Below are 21804 nucleotides of genomic sequence, written 5' to 3'. Positions count from 1 at the left end.
CTCAGCATAGCAGAGGAACAATAAACAGGCTTAAGCTTCTGCTGAAAACAGCAATAATTGCTAAGGGAAAGGGGAATTCTAAGATGAGGATTCCCCTAGCTGAACTCAGTTCTTACTTCTCTCAGAGATTTGCTGTGTGACCTCAAGTTAGCTATTTAACAACCTTGTGCCTATTATCCTGTGTGTAAACTTAATACACTCATACTGCTCTACCTTGGAGAAAAACATGGACCTCGACTTGCTTGTGTTTGAATGGAAATTGAGATTATTGCATTAACGGTGCCACATGTTGTGAATTTGTGAGTGAGCACTAAGACATGTGGTGTGGACACGGTCCCGAAGCAGCATTTGTGAAGATAAATGTTATCTGCATGAATGGCAATACAGAGCAACAACTGTGGGCAGTAAATTACATTCCAGCCTACTGTTCTGGGGTTTGCAAGTGCTTGGGCTCCTGTATAACTCTAATCAGGTGAAGAGAGCATGTCCCAAAGCACAGTGCTGTCGTCACTGCCACACATTCATGTCCTCCTGCCTACACTCTGCCTTCCTGTCCTTCGCCCTACTACCTGCAGGTATTATTTTGTACGCATTGAGGCCCGAGTTTTGCAGCCTCGTGGCCATTCCAGGCCCGGCGACTGAGGCACCAGGAGCCCCTCGGAGCGCCCGTGCGGAGGGGCGGCAGGCGCAGCCCCCCCCGCGCCCCCTCGGCCCCGCAGCGCATTGGCTGCGGCGGCGGCCGCCCCGCCGGGGGTGCCCCGCGCCGGGCACTGCCTCTGACCTTCCCTTCCCTCCCTTCCCCGGCGCTGTCAGAGCGGATCAGCGGGCGCGGCGCTGCGATGGAGCGGCGAGCGGCAGCGGCAGCCGCCAGGAGGGGAGAAAGAGGAGGAGGAGGAGGAAGGGAGAGATTAGCGCGGTGCCGGCTGGCGCAGAGACGCGGCTGAGCGCTCCAGCGGGAGCCCGGGGCCCTGCGGACCGTGCGAGAGGCAGAGGCGGAAGGAGAGGAGATGCGGCCGCTCTCCCCGCGTTGCTAAAGCTCCCGGTGACCCGCCCGGGGGAGGGAGGCCGGGAAGGTCCGTCCTTCTCGCTGCTCTGCGGGCACAAAGGGTGCCTGTGCAGTCCCCTCCTCTTGGTTTTACCCAGCACCAGAGCAGGAGTCGCCGCCGCCCCCTATCCCTTCCTGCGCTCTTCCCACCATGAGCGGGGCTGTTTTCACCTTATAAAGATGGCGGTGTGGGATCGCTGCAACCTTTAGACTAATGACTGTCAGAAACATCGCCTCCATCTGTAATATGGTGAGTGCTGGCGGGGGCCGGGCGGCACGGCAGCCCCGAGGGGGCCGACCGAGGGGGGCTGCCCCAGGAACGCAGCCAAACGGAGGGACCCCGTCCCTTGCCCCCGTGGCGGGGGAGCCGGGCAGGCTGCGCCGGGACGTGCCTGGGGTGGAGTTGGCCGATGGAGAGTGACGATGTCCAGAGGACTTTTCCCGGCGCAAGCCCGGGCGTGGGCCGGGGAGGGACGGAGATGCAGAGCCGGTGCGGGGTCGCCCGGAGCGGGACGCGTTGCAGACGGAGCCGTGGCCCACCCTCTCTTCTCCTGCACTTCCTCCTGCCTTTCCTCCTGCCTTAATAATCCTGCGAAAGGACCCAAGTTGGGTTGGGAATCCACATTAAGTCAGTGACCCCGTTTAACCCTCTCAGGCAGGCACCCTGTGGTCTCATGGGGCCAAGAGCTCCCCAGGTTACACAAAAAACGAATAACACCCCTTTGGATCCAAATGCTCTGGATCTGTTTTAGGAAGTCTTAGCTTAAGAGCGGGCAGGGTTTAACTTGCGCTGCATGCCACTCAAAGAGGACTGCTGTTTGTTAAGTACTCTTCAATCACTTAGCTTTCTCTAAACCAGACTAGGCAATTAGGAAAGAATAAGGAAACATTAACATTTTTGTTTGTTATGTTCAGACTTTTGTACTTTCCATCCCTTGAAAGGATGCTTTCTGCACTGTGCTTGGGTTTCATTTTAATCCTAACAAACTTTGAGCGTCTGGTTGGGTTTAGGTTTTTGAAAATTCTTGGTGGGAAGAGGGGGAGCTCAAACTTTGTTAAAGGTTTATTAATACAGTAAGACAGTAGCAAACTCACAAAATAACTGGTTGTGTGCAAGCACCCCAATGCAAACAGAAGAGAAGCCTGTTTCTGTACATTTTTTTGTTTTAGTCTGTATTTTTCCCCCTTATTTCCAGGTTCTTCAAGAGCAGCTACATGCAGTTGCCAGCTTCCCTCCATGTGGTGCCCCAGCATGCCTTGTGCTGGTGATGCCACACATACCATTCATCTGCCCTGGAGAATGGAGCCTACCTCTAGGGTAAGGCAACAGGCACAGCCCCAGAGGCCTGGCTCCTGTGGGGTCAGCAGCAGTGGTCTGGGGGAGGGAGTGCAGATTGCAAGCCTGCTCCCCCTCCCAAGTGTCCACACTTCCACTTAAGTGAGCTTGTTCTTTCGTATCTAACCAGATGCCTGGGACATCCCATGCATAGTTTTGACTTAAGCCTCAGTCCTCCCTTTGAAATGCCTACTCTGAAATGCAGACAGGAAGAGTTGGTTCTGGGGTTAAAAAAAAATTAATACAACATCCAGATTTGGGGTAAAATAATCTGAATTCTCATCTTTCTTCACCAACAGTAAGTAGTTTTTTGAACTTTTCGTTGTTCTTAATAATTACCAGTCCAATGGGCGAGGACACTGAAAAGAGAGGTTTAGGAAACAGTACAGGACTGAGGAGAAAACCTGGGCACACTTACCTTCCTTCTGAGGCAGGCTCCAATTTTTACTGCTGATTAATGGTCAATGTGATGCCCTGCAAACTGTATAAAAGAGCACCACATGAAGGGGAGCTGGAGACTCATAGGTGGTTGTAAGACATTAATATTGGCATAAAGTACTAGGAACTCCATGGTTTTTTCATGTGCTTCAGACAGATGCACTTGTATGCAGTATGCTTCTCTCAAAGACTGAACAGATTCATAGCAAAACTGATGAGGTTGTTCTAGTGGTGTACTGCTCAGCTGTCACTGCCAGTATATCTTGCAAAAGTAGCATCTGAGAAATGGAGAGATTGAAGGGAAGAATGAGAGCCTCAGGCAGAAAAGGCATACAAGAACTCATACTTCAAGGCAATTCTAGCTCGTGGTACTGTGACAGAAGGTGAAGTTGTTCTAATGATGATGTTTTTAGGCTACATATTCCTTTGGGTCTATGTACTTAGCTTTTAAAGATACTGTGTTGTGTTGGTCACATTTAGTCTATTCTGGATAACCCACAGGGATTGGAAGTTCTTTTAGGCAAAAAGTGGAGATTTTCAGACAGCTACAGAAATTTGGGACTATAAGAGAAATAGAAATTCGTGGAAGTATTGACAACACTGCATTATGGCTTGTCCAAAAATGTGTCCACTTAGGTCAGGAGGTGGACTTGAGCTTAGTGGTTTGTAGGAGGAGCTACAACCACCTTCCAGAAAGCTAGAGGTATAAAAGTAAACCTTTTGCCTGTATAAAACCTGAATATTTGCAGTGCTAGTTTGATTTAGGGCATCTGTGGAAATCTACCATACAAAGATCTTAATTCCCAGACCTTGTTGCTGCACTATAATATAGTACTTGAAAAACTGAGCTATTACAGTTTGTGGACTAAGAAATGGCTGTATAATTCTTAGGTAATATAATATATATATATAAAATTTATATATATATATAATATTATATATTTTTGTATATAATGCTGCTTGTTAGTATGTTTGTAAGTTTTTTAACCTTGTTGAACTTAATAATGAAAAAAAAGTCAAGGTCTTTATCTTTTCTCATTCCCATTCCACTTGAGAGTGTTCACAGAGATTTTTTTCTTAACTTTTGCAAAAAAAAAAAAAAAAGATGATGCCTGGTTGATTTTCTGATTGGGTGGGGGAAAGTATGGAAAGAGAGACAGAGGGAGCAATTGGTCCTGAAATACTTGTCCCTCTCTGAATGCAACATAGATTATGTTTTCAGTGGTAGTCCTTTATTGACAGAGATTCTTGTGTGTTTGTCCAAGTCCTTTTGTGTCCTAAGGGAAAAAATAGCTGAATTTTGGCTGAATTAATTACTAATTTAGCTTAAGAGAACCTGTCTAGTCAACATTTTAAGATACACATTTGCTATTTGATTGACTACCTGATGTTTGGTATCTTGGGTTGCAATTTTGATCTCCTGTAGACAGTAGAGATGGTTAGTCTTTTCAGGAAGGATCAAAACAGGCACAGTGGAGCAAGGAAGCCAAGGACAGTATTTAATTTCCTTATAAAAGATCTTTAGTACTATATATTCACTGGATAAGCTCTCATATGCTGAGACAGACACAGTAGGAGCTAATCAGGAAGGAAAAAATATTTGGGGCAAATTTCCACTTAGCACATTTACTTGTAGTAAATATTTAAGTGCACAACTTTCTAGAATTAAACAAAATTCCTCCTTTGGCTTTTACCAGTTTTATTCCCTGAATTTTAATAATAACAATAGTACTAGTTATTATGCACTGATTTGCCTAATGAGACCTAAGAGGTAAAACTTGTTCTGGGGGTGGAGGGGATGAAGGCAACTGTGCCTGAAGGAATCAGTGGGACTCTGTATGGGCATGATGGCCATGCTCATTGAAAAGGGAGGTCTGGTCCCCAAGATGTTCATTTTACCTGCCTTTCAGACACTGTAAAAGCTTCTTCACTCTGTCTGCACACCATGTTCACCAGAGGGATGTATACAATAGGCAATTGTCACCTTTTACGTAGGATAGGTACAATAGATGGAAGAAGCATAAGATACACTGGAGAAACCCTGTCTGAAGGAACACCAACGTCCAGTGCCATGTAACGCTTGAAGACACCAAATAGGGATGTGATTTAGCCCCTACAATGCTGTAATCCTCTTTGGTTATTGTTTCTGTAATGTAACCACACAACTCCAGTATAAAATGCTGGTTCAAAGGTGGATAGGCATGCTGGCATTTTAAGGCTGTTTCTTACTGAAATACTCTGCAGTATGTTTCTCTGTTGATGAGCTTTAGGTACAGCCTTGAGTTCTGAGTTAAGCTCATGCTGCAGCTGTGGCCTAGGGATCTTATTGTTACGTGCAGTGAAGGACATCTAATAATTTCAGAATGTATTGACATATATTTTTACAGATCTGGCTAACAAGCTCTGTGAAGCATTCTCTCTTTTAGAATTCAGTTGAGAACAGGTATTAACCCCTTCTTTCATAATTTTGTAAGAGTATTTCAAATAATCCAATCTGCACTTCAAACTGTTCTGTCAATTTAATAAATGGGTTATTCTGAACACATTCAGATTGCTTTTGATTTAAGGTATCATCTGAGAAGCCCAGTAGTCCCTGCATTCTGGAAACAAATAAGAATAAATGTTGGATTTGTTTGTTTGTTTGTTTTTAATAGCACGATTTTAGAGACTCATTGTAGAGTTTGTTTAAATATAGAGCACTGGCAGAATGAAGACTCAAGTCTACAAACATGGATTTGGAAAATGCTTGACATAAAAAAATTTACAATTTTAATGCTGTGAAAATAGTAACATTCTGCTTCATATAATAAGAATGTTTATTAATTTGAACAATCTGCAGTGTGTATTTCTTCATGTTTTTTACATCTTCTCATAAACAGAGATAAAGGCAAAATAGTACATGCCAAGACAGTAAAACAGCTATCTGAAGGCATATTTAGATTGATAAAGGAAAACCAATCTGTTAAATCTGTAAAAAAATTAGTTACAAAGAGTTCAGGCAAAGTAATGTTAGAAGCATAGTCTCAAGACTGCACAATTTCAGTATGACATACATATAAAATATAGAAAAAATATGAAAAGTACAGAGAATATGAAGTCTAATTATTGTAATACCTTTCTGAAGTAATGAGAAACTTGAGAGTATGGCTGACAAACAGGTACTAGACTGACAAGCAGAAAATATGTATTCCATCAAAAGTTAAACAGATGTCCACAAAAAATGTTTTTTCATTGGATAGAGTCGGATGTGCAAAATGAGAAACATGCAAATACATAATTTTCAATGGATAACCTGGAATAACGGCTGAGCTTGTCTTCCATGAATACCTTTGTTATAATTAAAGTGGTTATTACACACTTACTAGCTGTTTATAAGATAAGCACAGAAGGGCAGTTCATTAATACAATGTGTGCTTTACAATGTGTTTCTTTTAGATGCATGTAGTCTTTGGCTTCATGTTGCTGAATGAAGAGTAAACCAGAGGTTATGCTAAACACCTGAATAAAGGAACCTCTTAATTACAGCTCAGTAAGTGTCGGGGTTGACAGCAAGCCTGTCAGCAGCCTGGCATTTATCTACGAAGCACTGGACATAAACCAGATTACAGTATACCCCTGAAAGGAAGAGAACACAGCACGCAGAAGAATGTGGGCAACTTTCGGACAGGAAGAAGATGGAAGACAGAAATGGACTTCCTGTACTTTCTGCAAGTCAGGATGACTGGACAAAAGCTGTGTTTACTAGTTTGCAACCAATCCTGCTGTGTGTATACATGAAAGTACCAATAGCAGGTTGACATGTGGATGGCCTGATGGCCTGATCTATGTGTACCAATAGCAGGATGACGTGTATAGCCTGATATATGTTTACATGGAAGGCACCAATAGAAAGTTGACGTGTAATATGTGAAAAGTATAAATGTTTGCAACCTGTTACAATAAAGTGTTTACAGCCTTCTTGTAATCCTGTGCCTGCTTTGGAAGAAGATTCTGTGTTGCTCTGCCCATCCTGACTTTAACAGCGACAAGTAAGGCTGAGTGAGCCTGAATTATGGAAGAGATGAGATTAAAAGCAGACTCTGGACCCTGATTAACTGTGTGTGGTGGGCAAATGCCATGCAGGAGGTGAGGTTCTGATGGATATGAAGAGTCACTGCCTGGAGTGTGATTCAGTTTGAGACAATTTGGAGGGGCAGAGATCTCATACAGAAGTCTCCTCCCTTGAATTCAATACTCCTGTTTTCTCCAATATATATGGAGAGACCAAATATGCCCAGATGTAAGTGAAAAAAAAAACTCTTTACCAAGAAGAATGCTGATAACTATACTGATAAAAGTGGGTTAAACCAAACGGTGAGGAGAAACTTTCCAAGCTCTGCCCACCGGACCAAATCAAAATGGCAGCTGGCCTCCCCCACCCAGAGAAAACACACCTGGCCACAGGACAGAGACAAGATGGCTGCCCTTCCAAGTGATTTTCCTCCCCCACGCTCAGAAAATTTGGCAGGAAAGGTTGGAGAGCCAGTGCTGGCAGGAAATGGCAGATGCTTGTGTGGCCCTGGAGTGAGGCTGCGGTGCTGGTACAGGCAGTTGAAGCAGGACTGCAGACCCCCGGGTGATTGGAAGGACCCACAAGACACCCACTGGGTCCAGTGATGAGACTTGGTTGTTGCAATTTCAATGTTCATTGGTCAAAGCGGTGGCCACAGTCCAGATCAGTCGAAGTGGTGGTGTAAGCCCTAGGTGATGAGGGAAGCCCTGAAGCCCAGAGTTATATATGCTCAGGAACACGGAACATGGGAATGCCTCTGATACCTCCCCTGGGGCAGGGAGTTTTACACTGGATGATGTAACACTGGGAGTAACAGGATACTTTGTGAGTCTTCTGAGATGTTGCACCTGTCTCTAACTTCAGTGCAGCTGAGTCCATTATGGCTCATGAACAAGAGAGGAAAACCTTCAGGCTAGGTGTGAATCTTCCAGGAAGTTACCACAGCTGAGTCATCCAGGTAAAGAAAAAGAAACACTACCCCACCTGACAGGATTTGCCTCTTTCCTTACCTTACCTTCTTCAACATGCAGCTTATACCCTGAGATGTTGGATGTGCATGCCTTCAGCCCTTGGCCTGGGTGGCCAACCTGCACATTGTTAGCAAAGCACACTGTGACTTGAGCCATGAGCACCAATAGTCCAATCTCTTGGGCAGGCACTGCAGGTGGTCACATGTTTGAGTCATTAATCACTAGCAGTTCAGTCTCTTTAGAGAAGGCAAACCACCAAAAAACCAAAGAAGCTTATTTGGAGAGAAAAGACTTTTTGTGTAACCCAGGACAGTAAGTCATGGCCAATCAGAGAAGCAGTCAGGAAAGTTTCTTCTGCTGATCTTCCTTTAGCCTCAGAAAATGTCTTTAGCTGGCTGTTTGGTAGATACACTTGTACGCAAGGACTCCCTGAAACAACATTTCAGCCTTGGCCATATTGATCACCATAACTGGTCTACTCTGGCCTCCAATCGGGAGGCCTGGAGACACACTATCTATAACGCAGCTGTCTCCTTTGAGAACACACGCAGGATCGCTCTCGAGGAGAAAAGGCAACACAGAAAGAACCGTGTCTTGCAGAATACACCATCTAAGGAGTCTTTCTGCTGCGCCTTTTGCAATCGGATATGTCTGTCACGTATTGGCCTCATAAGCCACCAACGTGCCTGTAACAAATGTGGATAGAGCCTTCCCAAATCTTCGTTCGTGAAGCCTAGCCACGATGACATTATGTACTCAACACCACAGCATATTAGTGCTTCTGGGGAAGAAATGAGCTTGTATCTCCACCATCAGGCCTGCATTGTAAGCGTGTTCTTGGATTTGCTCAGCCTTTGCAGAGAAGGCTGTTGTGCTGAGAGTTTCAAACCAGCCATTACTATTGGATATTGTGTGTTGCAGTTATTTGATTTTTTGATTTCACAATTGATGACCTAGTAAGAGGTCATCTAAACTCTAAACTCTCCTAGGACAATAAAGTCTCCAACTGTCTATTGGAATTCCATTTGATAAACCTATGTTACTTCTGATGTACAACAGTCAAACTTGGAGATTCCAGTGATGGTGATTACATCATGTTTCCTAATGTCTTACCAGAATCTACATTATAGTAATTTGAGCTTAGTACTTCTCATCCTGTCCACCGTTGAGATCAAGAAGAGGCTAACTGCCTTCTGTAACAAACTGTAGACTAATCTAGTAAATCTAGTTCACAGCTGTATGTGATCCGAAAACCTTTGTCAGGCCATGCCTCAGCCTCTTCTGTCTTATGCAACTAAACCCTATTCAACCCTTTTTTATAGGTCACTTTTTCCTAGAGTTGAGTTTTTCATTTTTACTGCCTTTTTTGGATTCTTTCCAGTTATTTTTATCTTCCTTTAAACCAAGCCTGGATTTAAAATCTGTCTGAAGTCTTACCGGTGACAAGTTAAACAGGAAAGCTACTTTAGAAACTTTGTGAACTCCCTCTGTAGACTCCCATCTAAGAATTTCATTATGTTGTCAATATTTGTTGTTGTGATTTTGGGGATTTTTTTTAAAAACACTGCATAGCTGTGGCTTATTCATCTTATACTACACACAGACTTTCTTTTTTTCAGCTGACTACTACCTTAGTCAGCTGTTTCCCATTCTGTGCATGTATAGGTGATTCTTCTCTTCATGTGCAGAATCTTGCATTTGTCTCAGCTCTTCAGACAATTTCTCTAAAAGAAAAGCATTGCCAAAAAATAATTTTGAATTCTAAACCTGTTCTGCAACATAACTGCAGCCCTCATAACTCATGTTATATGGAGATTTAATTAAGATATTCTTACTTCTGTTTCAGGGTTATCAAAAAGTATTCCAGCTGGTGCACCTGTGATTCAGTCTAGAAGGTACCTTGCTTTTGGAATGCTCTGAGGCACCACATATACAATCTAAGTGGCCCAGAAAAATGTTATTGAAGAAATTATAGCCTGTAAGCAAACCTCAGTCTCTTTTCAACTGGTGAGGCCATCCTGAGATTATGTGTTCTGAAGAAGGAAATTGGCCAAAACCAATGGGTTTGCTACTTGTTCCAGCAAAAGCCTGAGTGCTGCTAATCCCAAACCAATTAAGCTGGGAATGCAGACAGACTCATGAGAGAATACTGAGTTTGGTAAAAGTTGCGTAATCCTGGAAACTTTAATGGTCAATGTTTTTAAAACTTACTTATGTTTTATAAACTATATAAGACTGAGTACCTTAAACACTTTGTTCAAGATTTTAAGTGGCTCAGGATTTCAAGGCTGTCAGGTTTTATATGTTTCTTGGTAGCCACACAGTTAAGAGCTGAATTTATTTGTGGTATATGTGACACTTATATCTGTGTTTAGTGCATCCAGCAAAAAAAAAAACAAACAACAAAAACCAGCAGGTTAGACATCTCTTTTCAAGCTCTTATAATTTGCCTAATGATAATAAAACTCTTTGGAAGAAATGCACAAAAATTATTGATTTAGATATGTTTTCTTAAATCATTTTTCCTACAAAATTATGAATGCACAGTGGTTTTTCAGCTATGAAGTCCTATAAATTTTCTCTCTTTCCTCTTCTCCCTTGTGGCAACAAAGACCCAAAATAGCTTTGCTGGAGGAACAATAAAACTTTGCTTCACAGAACAAAAAGAGAGCTAATCTGGTTAAATTCAATCGTCTTGTAGGATGTACACTTTAAAAAATACAGAAAAATTTCAGGTTTAGTATCTAATATCAATGAGTTCGTAAGAAGCCTGGTTCAGCTATTTCCATTACTCACATATCCCTCTGAAAGCTGAGGTTGTCCCTGAGGATAGCCAAAGTCCAGCACTGGGGACAAGTCGTGTCTATTGAAAGCAGCTGCATATATGCTGCATGCTGTGATATTGCTTACTCTTCCCTTACTCTTCTTTCTTTGTGTTGCTTCCGGGAGCTAATTTGGGATTTTATTTAGAGTTGCTTCCTCTCTTTTGAGTTATCCATCACTGTCATTTGCTGGCCATGAGGTCTTTCACATCTTTTTCCCTTTCCTCCCATTATGCTGTGCCTTCCAAAATCCTGAAACTCAGGCTGCCTAGCCCTGAAGCCATTTCTATTTTTACTTTAATTTCTCCTCTACTGGCCTAAACATCACCATTAGTTTGTCTAAAGTCTCTCCCTTCAGGAAACAGCTCTATTTCTAGCATGTTGCTCTCACTTTCCCTGAATACTAAGAAAAAAAAAATCTACTTCATAGCTGTATATAATCCAAAACCCTTTGTCATGGACCAACCATCTTTCTTCATTGGTCTCTTTATATATTTGTTTTTCTGTTTTCATGATTCAACTTTTTATGTGTTTTTTTCCTTATATTTTTTAGATTTTCTTGTGAACAAGGTATTTCCTCTTATTTCTTCTTTTGTCTTTTATTCTTTGAAGTTTATTCTTACTGTGTTTCTGTTTATGTAGTGATACCCATTTAATAGGTGGCTTATAAAAAGTCCTAATTTCTTTACTGCATTCATTTACTTTAAATTAAATATGTTTATATTTCTAGAAAGTTAGTGCAATTTTTTATAACTCTGTCACAGTACAATGTCTAGCCTGATTTGCTGTCTTCTGATGACAGTATCTTTCATATTAGCTCTATTCTATTTCTCACTTCGTAGAATAATTGTATTTAGGTTACTTTGCTACATGTGATTTAATGATCTAATCTGATGTCTTTTTTTCCACTGAACTGTTATTTTGTTTACCTGCTAAGTAAAGGAATGGCAGGGTTGGCTTTTTTGTTTGTTTTGGTTTTGGTTTTTTTTTTACTTAATCTGTTTCATGCAAATTAAACTCTTAGTAATATTATCAGAAATTTCAACCGAAAAGAAAACTAGCAGTCTTATCCTTTAGAAGGCCTAGAGCAAAATAACAAGAGGAAAAAATATGTCATATGGTGAGAATGTCTTTGGAGCAGTGCTATGGTAGAAATCTTGGCTTTGCCTGAATTGGCCCATGCTTGGCTATGTCTCTAGCTGTATGTCTTTGCCATTTTATAAGGGCTGAATACTTATTGTCTAATTAAGTGGTAAAACTTCTGAGAAATCAAGGTTCACCAGCACCACAGAATACATAGTAGGAGTTTCCACATCGACCTAGTTCTCATTCTCAAAAGGTCTCGCTACCACAGTCACTTCATTGCATTTCCTTCATTAGTGTATTTTTTTAAGAAGGAGCCAGTCTCCTTTACTATGAATTTATTTAATATACTCCAAATACCACTTCACTGACTTATGCAGCCTCTCCTCATTTCAGGCTCTGTGGCCGCACTGCCACTCTTGCTGATTTTTATGGAATTACAGTAGATTCAGCTGTGGTAGGATATTTCTCCTAGCTGAAACACAAAACCATTTATAAAACCATAGAGAGTGAATTGCATTAAAATGTCTGAGCAGGTTTTCACTGTAGAAGTGACCAAAATGACTTGCTGGGAGTGGAAACAAGCACAAGTATGCTTAAAACTGTGTTAAATAGTCATGGTTGATTTTTGCTGTTGATTAACCTCAACTAGTATGTTTTCTATTTTTGATGTGGTAGGTTTAAACTGAATTCTGAATTATCTTTAACCCATCTGTAATAACGTATTTCTTCCACTTTAAACCTGGTTTGGGTATACAGTTTCTGGTATACTTTGGCTGGAAAATTTCCTTCTTCTGCCATCATATCAACTGCTTATTGAGGACACTTCATACTCAAAACATGTAATATATATGGAATGGAACACGGTTTGAGTTTACTAAGTAGTATGCCTAAATTTTTTTCTCCTTTTAAGAAATATATCCTTCTTTGAAGTATTAGTTCTCTATGCTTCTTACCGGTTTTCATAGACTTCTTTTTCTATTAATTTAGTAGCATCTTTTTGGAGAACTTAAAATAAACCAGACTGAAATTGCCCTTGATATAAAAAGACACAAATCCTAATTAAGTCCAAGGAAGTTAAGTCATCCAAAGATTGAATTTAGCCTCTCTGTTTTATTGGGTCACTGGCACGTAGTGCTTTGTTTTATATTTGCAACAGCCAAGTCCTGGTTTTGGAGAGGTAAAGCTGCATGATGAGCTGTTACTAAGCATATGTTGTTTCAACAGTGTGTATTTCAGAAATTTCCATGCAATATAGAATTTTTATATGAAGATCAGTTAGCGCACATCATGAATTTTTTTGGTTTTCAGCTATAATTTTTTTGAAAAATCCTGATTCTTACTCTTTCTCACAATATTTATGAGGAATTTTGGATGCTAGAAAGGATTTGTCAAACCATCTGGCATCCTCTGAAGTAAGATACCTGGCCTTGGAGGAGAAGCAAATGAGTAATGTAAGAGCAACTAGTTAGGAGAGCACTTGCATTCTACTTGTCTAACAACATATACTAACCTGTAGTTTATGAAAGAATTGGAGGTTACCTTTTAGAAATAGCATTTTCCATGAACTGTAGAGGGAGAATTTATTTCAGTGTGGAGAATACTTCCTACGAAACTGGAAAAACACCCACTTCATTCTTACGTTAGGGAAGTTGATTGTAATGCTAAAAGTGTAATCAAAGAAAACCTTTGCTTTGATCTGAATGCTGTACAATGAAGATGTACATATGAAGATGGTTTTCTTCAAAAGTTGTATTAATCTTCTGTAGTCATGTGTTTTTTTTATCAGACACGGTTTTGAGGGTAACAGTGGCTGTTTGCTTCACTGCTAATAACAGGTAGCCAAATGTTTATCAGTTTCCTCCCTTTTGGGATGTCAGATGCTTTGCTGAATCTGTCCATCTTTAACAAGGCTGACTTTCCTAGCAATAAAACCGTTCTTCATATGGGACTTACATAATTATCACATTGTCATCTCTATTGGAAGGTAGCCAATAATTGCTTTGTATCAATCATTCCTTTTTTCCAAGTTTCTCACTGAGGCTTAGCAGAGTTTGGTGAGAAAAGACAGTGTGCCCCTTCTGAAGCACTGCATGAAGCCTTGTGCTTGTAAAGCACTTCAGTCTCAAAGGGATTGTCTGGGAAATAACATGCGCTTGATCTGAGCCATGAGGTCTCTGTATGTGGGAGAAAGGGGGACAATGGTAAAAGATCTGAGAAAGGGATGGGAAATACAATCTTTGGAGCTTTTCTGGAACCTGACAACTTAGAGGAGATGTTTTGCTTTAAAACCTTGTAAATTCTCAAAGGGCACCTGTGTTGAGTTTCACACTGCTGATTCTGTTGACTAAAATAATCTTCTTTTAATGAGTTGCCATGAAATAATTATCTAGTATAGCAAGCAGTGGTGATGGTAGATGCAGTAACGAAACACAAATCAGGCCTTGAGGAGGAGATGGGTAAGGGTCATAAAATTTTTGAATCTGATTACCAGTTACTTTGAAGATTTTAGCTGATGAAGTCTGAGCAAATGCCTACCGTAACATCAGCAAGGTTTTTCACACAATCTCTCACGATGTCCTCATAGGCAAATTCAGGATGGACTGGATGAGTGGACAGTGAGGTGGATTAAGAACTGGCTGATCAGCAGATCGCAGAGAATTATTATCAGTGACACAGGGTCTAGTTACAGGCCTGTCACTAGTGGTGTCCCCCAAGGTTCAATACTGGGCCCAGTATTGTTTGACTTCTCCATCAATGACTTGGATGAAGGGGCAGATGTCTTCTCAGCAAATTTTCTGATGACACAAAGCTGGAAGAAGTGGCCAATACCCCAAAGGGCTGTGCAGCCCTTCAGAAGGACCTTGACAGGTAGGAGAAATGGGCAGAGAACTGTCTGAAATTCAGCAAAGGCAAATGCAGGGTCCTTCACCTGAGGAAGAATAACCCCATGCACCAGCACAGGCTGGGGGCTGACCTGCTGGAGAGCAGCTCTGTGGAGAAGGACCAGGGGGTCCTGCTGGACAACAACCTGTCCATGAACCAGCAGTGGCCCTGGTGGCCAAGATAGCCGATGGTATCCTGGGATGCACTAGGAAGAGCATTACCAGCAGGTCGAGAGAGGTCCTGCCCTTCTACTCAGCCCTAGTGAGGCCACATCTAGAGTGCTGTGTCCAGTTCTGGGTTCCTCAGGACAAGAGAGACATGGAGATCCTGGAGCAGGTCCAGCAGAGGGCAACAAAGATGGTAAGAGGGCTGCAACATCTCTCTTATGAGGAAAGGCTGAGGGAGCTGGACCTGTTCAGTCTGGAGAAGAGACCACTGAGAAGGGAACTCATCAATGTCTATAAATATCTGAAGGGAGGATCTCAAAAGGATGGAGACAGGCTTGGAGTGGATAGGAGTAATGACACATTTGGCAGCAACCTACTTTGCTTGCTTAGTACTTTCAACTTGTTTAAAAATGGTCATTTTAATATAGCGAAACTACAGGTAACATACAAAAGTAATGGTTGTACTTCACAGAGCAGCAGTTACCTAAACAACTTTGCTATTGAAGATAAGCTGAACACAACTTGCCACACGGAGGCAGTGACTAGGAGATGTAACAGTACTTGAGTTTATGTGCCCTTTGATGTTAGATAGGAAAAAATGAGAGATATATTACTTGCTTTTAACATTTGTGATGTTGTTACTGTAACTGTGTACCAACATGAAGCCCAAATATTGTTACAGGCTGATGATGAATTAAAAGGGATTCAGAGGAGTTTCAGTAATGCTTAGAAAACGTACCTTACATCTAGGAACTGGTTAGCCAAGATAACTTTTAGGCTTGTGCTTAAGATCAACAGGTATCTTTATAAGGCAAGTGAGTAATGGGATCCAGATGTCCATGTACACAGCAAAATTAAGAAGGAATTGGGTATGGAAAGAACAGTTGCTGTTGTGACCTGTTCAATTCTAATCAGCCATTACTAGAGGGTCCATGCCAGGCCAGCTCTGCTACCTAGATTTGCAAATATTTTTATTGCCTCATGAGGCTGTTGTGCTTGCCTGTTAGTAAGACAGAGTTAGCTTTGCTAATCATAGCTAAAAGAAAAAATTATCTTCTGTCTTGATACTGTCCATAATTTTATTTTAGAATCTTATTATTCTAAATAATTTCCTTTTCTTTTTTTTTTTCTTTTTTTTTCTCTTTTTTTTAAATTTTTATTTGTATAGGGCACCAATGCCTCTGCTCTGGAAAAAGACATTGGCCCAGAGCAGTTTCCAATCAATGAACACTACTTTGGACTGGTTAATGTAAGTACCGTTTTCGGTAGGTAAACCATATACAGAACTATGGCTCTGATGTTACTTGAACTTTGCTTTGTTTTTTTGTTTTGTTTTGTTTTGTTTTTCTCTCTCCCTGACTCTTACCAATCTTATTTTAAGGTAGGATTGTCTTTTTTTTGAAAAAAAAAAAAAAAAGCTGCCGAGGTTCAATTTTAGGCAAATTAGGCTGCAGAACTGTATCAGATGTTTGAAGACAGACTCATACACCCCCAGAGAGAACAGTTTACTGTTCTGTCAATGTTTCCAGAGATTAGAACTTACACTTCAATAAAGTTAAAAGTCTATTTTAGCTGTGAAATGGCAGGGAGGAAGTGATGGAAGTATGTACAAGCTTAGGTACAGCATTCTGCATTAGGGACTCTTAGGAGGAGCTTTTTTATTTGAACAAGGAGAGAATGAATGAGAAGGGTGTTTAATCACTTGTTTATTCCCACATAAATAATATAGATATAGTAATTCTTTCCATTGAAACATTAGTCATTCTACTACGGAGTGGTAAGATAGAACCTAGGAAGAGTATGTTATTATATTAAAACAAACTTAACAAGGTCCACTACAATAAATATATCTCTTGCAGGTGGAAACCTTTACTTTGTATCCTAGTTAATTTAGAACACCATAGTTTTTTCTGTGAAGTGTCAGGGGTGGGTGTGGAAATATATTTCTGCAGCATGGAAAAATGCATGGAAAAATGGCTGGTTTGTGACAGGGACACAGAAGTTAAATGAAGCAAATAATTTTATTGTGACACACAGGGATTAAGCTTGTTTTTAATTTTACTTGGCAGTTTGGGAACACCTGCTACTGTAACTCCGTGCTGCAGGCATTGTATTTTTGCCGGCCATTTCGGGAAAATGTATTATCATACAAGGCCCAACAGAAAAAGAAAGAAAATCTCTTGACTTGTCTGGCAGATCTTTTCCACAGTATTGCTACTCAGAAGAAAAAAGTTGGAGTTATTCCACCAAAAAAGTTCATATCAAGGTTACGAAAAGAGAACGGTAAGTGTAAAACTGGAATCTTCTAAGACATTCAGGCATTGATCAGAAAAGTATAAATAAATATTGGGCAATGGGATCATAGTAATCAGATGTGCAAGTTAGATTTGTAAATTGCTTTTAGTACTTTGTGGGGTTTCGATATTAATATTTTAGTATCTGTGTACACGATATTATGCTTGAAATAACCATACCAGGTTTCATATGTTCCCAGAGGTGTATGAATTAATAATCTTTTCACAGCATGGTGGGACAGACTGTACTGTACAGTGAGCCGGGACTGGGAACAGGGTGACACTCTGCTCTAATTTTTAAATTCTTCTTTTTGTGGCAGATAGAAACATTGAGGGCAGTTGGCAGTATAGAAACTATGTGGCCTAGGAGTGCTACAAGCACCACTACTCCAGAACACTCTGGAGGATAAGTAACTGGATGTGTGGGGGATGTTCCATCAACTGCACATCAACTGCTGCTCTTGTTCTTAGGAGTGGTGGACACAGTCTTACTCTGTGAAGCATCAGACACCTTTTGAGCATTAGGCTGGCAACAGCATATGCCTAATCTTGTAGTAGTTCTTTCTATGGGATATGAGGAGCATCTTAAGACAGAGAAGCCTGCCACACAGCTCCATTTTGACCTAGATTCATATCAATGTGGGTGGTATGCTTAGAAACAGAGGAGCTTTGAATGAAGAGACAAAGTACAAGTCAAACACCTGGAAGAAATTGCTTCCTGGTGACAGCATATAAATGGGCAGACTGTTCATTTCAAAGCAGATTTTTGAAATTGTGACAAAGTTAACTCTCAGCTGTTTAGTGATAAATGCCCCCACACTGTTCGGGATCACTTTTAGAGACTAGATCTTATGTTTTCAGCTTTTTTAAATTAGGGCCAGACTCAGTGCGTATTAACCTGTTTATGTGTCCATGCTACACACTACAAAGCTGAAGGTCCTGTACAATATTTTCTGAGGAAATCCGTGTGAGCTTTTTCAGGAGCAGGGGAATAAAAATACACATTTCTGGGAACACAGACTCTTTTTTCTTCAACATGGTGGCCAAGTTAAGCCTTCACTGGAGAAGTCTGTACTAAGTCACCAGTGGGATATTTCCTTCTTCTCCTGTGAGCATTTATTGAAGAGGACAAGTCTCTGCTCATCAGACTTGTGTGTAAAAAATGAGCTTCGTTAAATGGTGTTACTATTATTACTACTTGAGGTGCATTAACCTTGACTGACTGCCAGGTGCCCACCAAGCCTCTCTCTCACTCACCACTAAGCAGGACAGGGGGAGAAAATAATATGAAAAAAACCTGTGAATTGAGATAAAGGCATTTTAATTAAAAAAAAAAAAAAAAAAAAAAAGAAAAAAGCAAAGCAAAAATTGCATGTGGAAGGAAAGCAAAACCAAAGGAGATTTATTCTGTACCTCCCGTCAGCAGACGATTCCCAGCCCCTCCATGGGAAGCAGGGCCTTGGCATGCATAGGAGTTTCTTTGGAAGACATATTTCTTAAGAATGAATGGCCACCCCTGCCCCCACCATCTTTCCCATATTTCTCTTATATTTTATTGCTCTCATGGCATAGAATATCACTTTGGCCAGTTTGGATCAGCTGCCTCAGCTATGTCCCCTTCCCAACATCTTTCCTACACCCAGCCTACCAGACTTTGGGGAGGAGGAGAGTTGGAGAGACAGCCTTGATGCTGTGTGAGCCTTGCTGAGCATCAGATAAAGCACTGGTCCATTATCAACACCTTTATAGCCACACGTACAGAGCACAGCACCCCATGGGCTAAGGTATGGGAAAGGCAACTCCATTTCTGCCAGACACAGTACACTGGTATGTGTCAACATTCAGTGTCTTTGGTTTTCCCTGCTAGGTGTCTTACTGTCAAAACTCTGTGATGTTCCTAAGTGTCTGAGGGACTTGGAATATGTGGATGGGAGTCAGTGCTGCCTAAAGTTAGGCATCTAGTCTAAGGAATTAATTTAGGATTAGTCACCCTCTTGCTTTCTTCATTGACTGTAATGGGAGCCTACACAACCAGCTCCAACGAGTGTAACCTTCTAGACAGCTACAGTTAGGTGAGCTGAAGCTTTCCCCCAAGTACCTTCACTGAAGCCAGGATTATTAGCTGCCAAACTGCTCCTCTTTGGCATGATTCTACATACTTTGCTGAACAAGGGCCAGTACACGAATTTGGAAAAAAAAAATTTCTTTCTTGAAGAAAAAGATATATTATGCTGTACAAATCTTGAACTCTCTTCTTCACAGATCTCTTTGACAACTACATGCAGCAGGATGCACATGAGTTTTTAAACTACTTGCTCAACACCATTGCAGACATTTTGCAGGAGGAGAAGAAGCAGGAAAAGCAAAATGGGAAACTGAAAAATGGCAACATGAATGAAGCTGAAGAAAACAACAAACAAGAACTCACCTGGGTGCATGAGATTTTTCAGGGAACACTGACTAACGAAACTAGATGTTTGAACTGTGAAACCGTAAGCATTGGGATAGATTTGTTGTTGTTGTTGTTGTTGTTCATTAATAGATAGATACATTTTATATACATATAAATATATGAATCTTTTCAGACATCTGAGAGTTATGGATATTCCTGTAGAATTTACTTCTTGAAGTGAGTATATTCTTTTCTAAAAATTTATTTTTCTAAGCATTACTTGGCTAACATATGTCAGGTTTTGCTGTCTTAATACATATCTCTACAGTTAAAATTCTTGCTAGTGAACCAACACCCTTCCTTATTACTGTAACTTTGAGGGAAGATACATCATATTCAATGAATAAGTGAAACGTCAAGAAGAATTTGTGTGAATTCAATCTTAAAATGCGACTAGTATACAGACAATTCATTATTAACAAATTATATGTTTTCTTTTATCTCCCTAATATTTTCTAGAAGTTGATGTCAGTTTGGAATCTCTTATGTTTGAAGTATAACTAAAAATTAGTTTTAGTTAGGGGACCTGATTGCAAGTCTGTTATTGATTTCTGTGGTTTTCAATCACATGCTCCTACTGAAAGAGAAGAGAAATATTTTTTAAAAATTATCCCTCTGGTGTTGCTATACGAAAGAGTAACACAGACAGGAAAAAAAAATCTGGTTTGGGGAGAACAGCAACAATGACCTTCCGAAAGGGTTGGAATTAATCTCACCTAGCCTGTGCCTGATAAAGCAAAGTTGATAGGCATCAAGGATGAACCAGTTTTCTCAACACCTTCTGTAGATGGTGGAGATTATAAAGGAACTCCTTCAGGAAATTGCCTCCATCTATCTCTAGGCTGCTTCATGAAACAGGATGTTTTTAGCAGCATCAGGCTTTTGCTGCATACAGGTCGTCCCGGCTCCATGGCGTTACCAAGCTGTTGTTGGTACCAAATGTTGGTACAGCAATGCTGTGAACTGGGCCAGCAAACTGTTCTGGCCTAAGAACACCGTGGTTTTACTCAGATCAGTACTGCTTCTGTGGGCTTCCTCTAAAGAAAACAGCTTTAGATTAGCTGTGTTAAGGTGGGAGAAGGTGCTCAGAGAAGGAATCTTCAGACAGCAAGCTGAGATTAAATATCTTTAGACAGCTGAAGTTAGGTGACATAAACTCTACCCAGGTCCTACCAGATGTGTAAAAGAACATATCCTGATATTTCTAATCATAAAGGGTAGCTCTGTATTCCAAAAAAATTTGACTTTTCCAGGGACTTGGGTCAGAGGGGGAGAGTGGGGAGAAGAGATGCAGTGATAGTCAATGTGAAAAAAAGTGCTGAAAGAGGTTTGGAACAAGCTTGTTCAAGTAAAAACATGAGAGATACATTGAAAATTAATTATTTAGTCTATTTCAGTTTTATAAATCCAGATAATAAAAGCCAGTTAAAGTAAATGAAAGAGTAGAATTCTTTTTTAACTAATAAGCTTCTTTAAATGGTTGTGGCCTAATTGTAAATCAATATCTAGTGTTTACTCAGACAAACTGTAGTGAAGTGGGGATGTGTCCTTAGGTAACAGCAAAACTGCACAATTCCCTACTTGTGATTCAAAGTGACCAAGGTTTATGCAAAATATAAGACTAGGTATTACTGCTGCAGAAAAACTTGTCTGTAGCTTTCTCTGAATGCAGGAATACTGTATACTACTTAGGATACTTTTCCAGTTTGTTTTTCTTGGATTATTGAAATCTTTTGGAAATAGTAAAACAGATTAAAAGATGTTTGTTTGCTAAAATATTCATAAGTAGTCCATGAAGGATCCTTCAGATTCCAGCAGTTCTTATTGTCGCTTACAAAGAGTGCAGTTTGAATCTTGTTTTCCAGCTACCTTTAATTTTAGTCTGTATTATTCAAGCTCTAAGTCGCTCATCTTTCCTTTCAGTAAATATTTGATATGATGAAATCAATAACAAAATTCCTAGCTTCTTTGACCTATTCAGATGAAACACTATACTTGCCAAAGACTTTTTCAAGTATTTAACCTCTTTCATGATACGCAGTGCATCTGACAGAACTCTAGTTCCAGCTGTGTGTCTGACAGAACTCTAGTTCCAGCTGCAGAGATGCAATATTCTCTGAATCTTTGTTGCTTTATCTTTCAAATTTTAGCTGTATATTTATACTGCAGTCGACTGCTGCCAATTTTGTGGCTTCCTATCCCCTGTGGGTCAAGTCATGTCTCAAGGATGATTTGCTGTTCATTTCAATTGGGTGTGCG

The 21804-nt window shown here is 40.6% G+C and overlaps 1 protein-coding gene across 2 annotated transcripts in view; it reads left to right on the top strand.

The window, feature by feature from the left end:
* The first annotated feature begins 697 nt into the window (after positions 1-697).
* The window catches only part of USP46 (ubiquitin specific peptidase 46), a 37095-nt gene continuing 15988 nt past the window's right edge, over positions 698-21804 (top strand). Inside the window, exons 1-5 of one of the 2 annotated variants that reach the window (XM_032685764.1) lie at positions 698-1295; positions 2242-2363; positions 15968-16048; positions 16869-17082; positions 19356-19585. In XM_032685764.1, coding sequence (XP_032541655.1) covers positions 2283-2363; positions 15968-16048; positions 16869-17082; positions 19356-19585 — 606 coding nt within the window. In that variant the 5' untranslated portion in view covers positions 698-1295; positions 2242-2282. The remainder of the gene's footprint in view (positions 1296-2241; positions 2364-15967; positions 16049-16868; positions 17083-19355; positions 19586-21804) is intronic. The other variant, XM_032685765.1, reaches the window with a different exon arrangement.

Source organism: Chiroxiphia lanceolata, chromosome 4 (assembly GCF_009829145.1).
Source record: "Chiroxiphia lanceolata isolate bChiLan1 chromosome 4, bChiLan1.pri, whole genome shotgun sequence".
Taxonomy (NCBI): Eukaryota; Metazoa; Chordata; class Aves; order Passeriformes; family Pipridae; genus Chiroxiphia; species Chiroxiphia lanceolata.
This window is presented reverse-complemented; position numbering and strand designations above follow the sequence as displayed.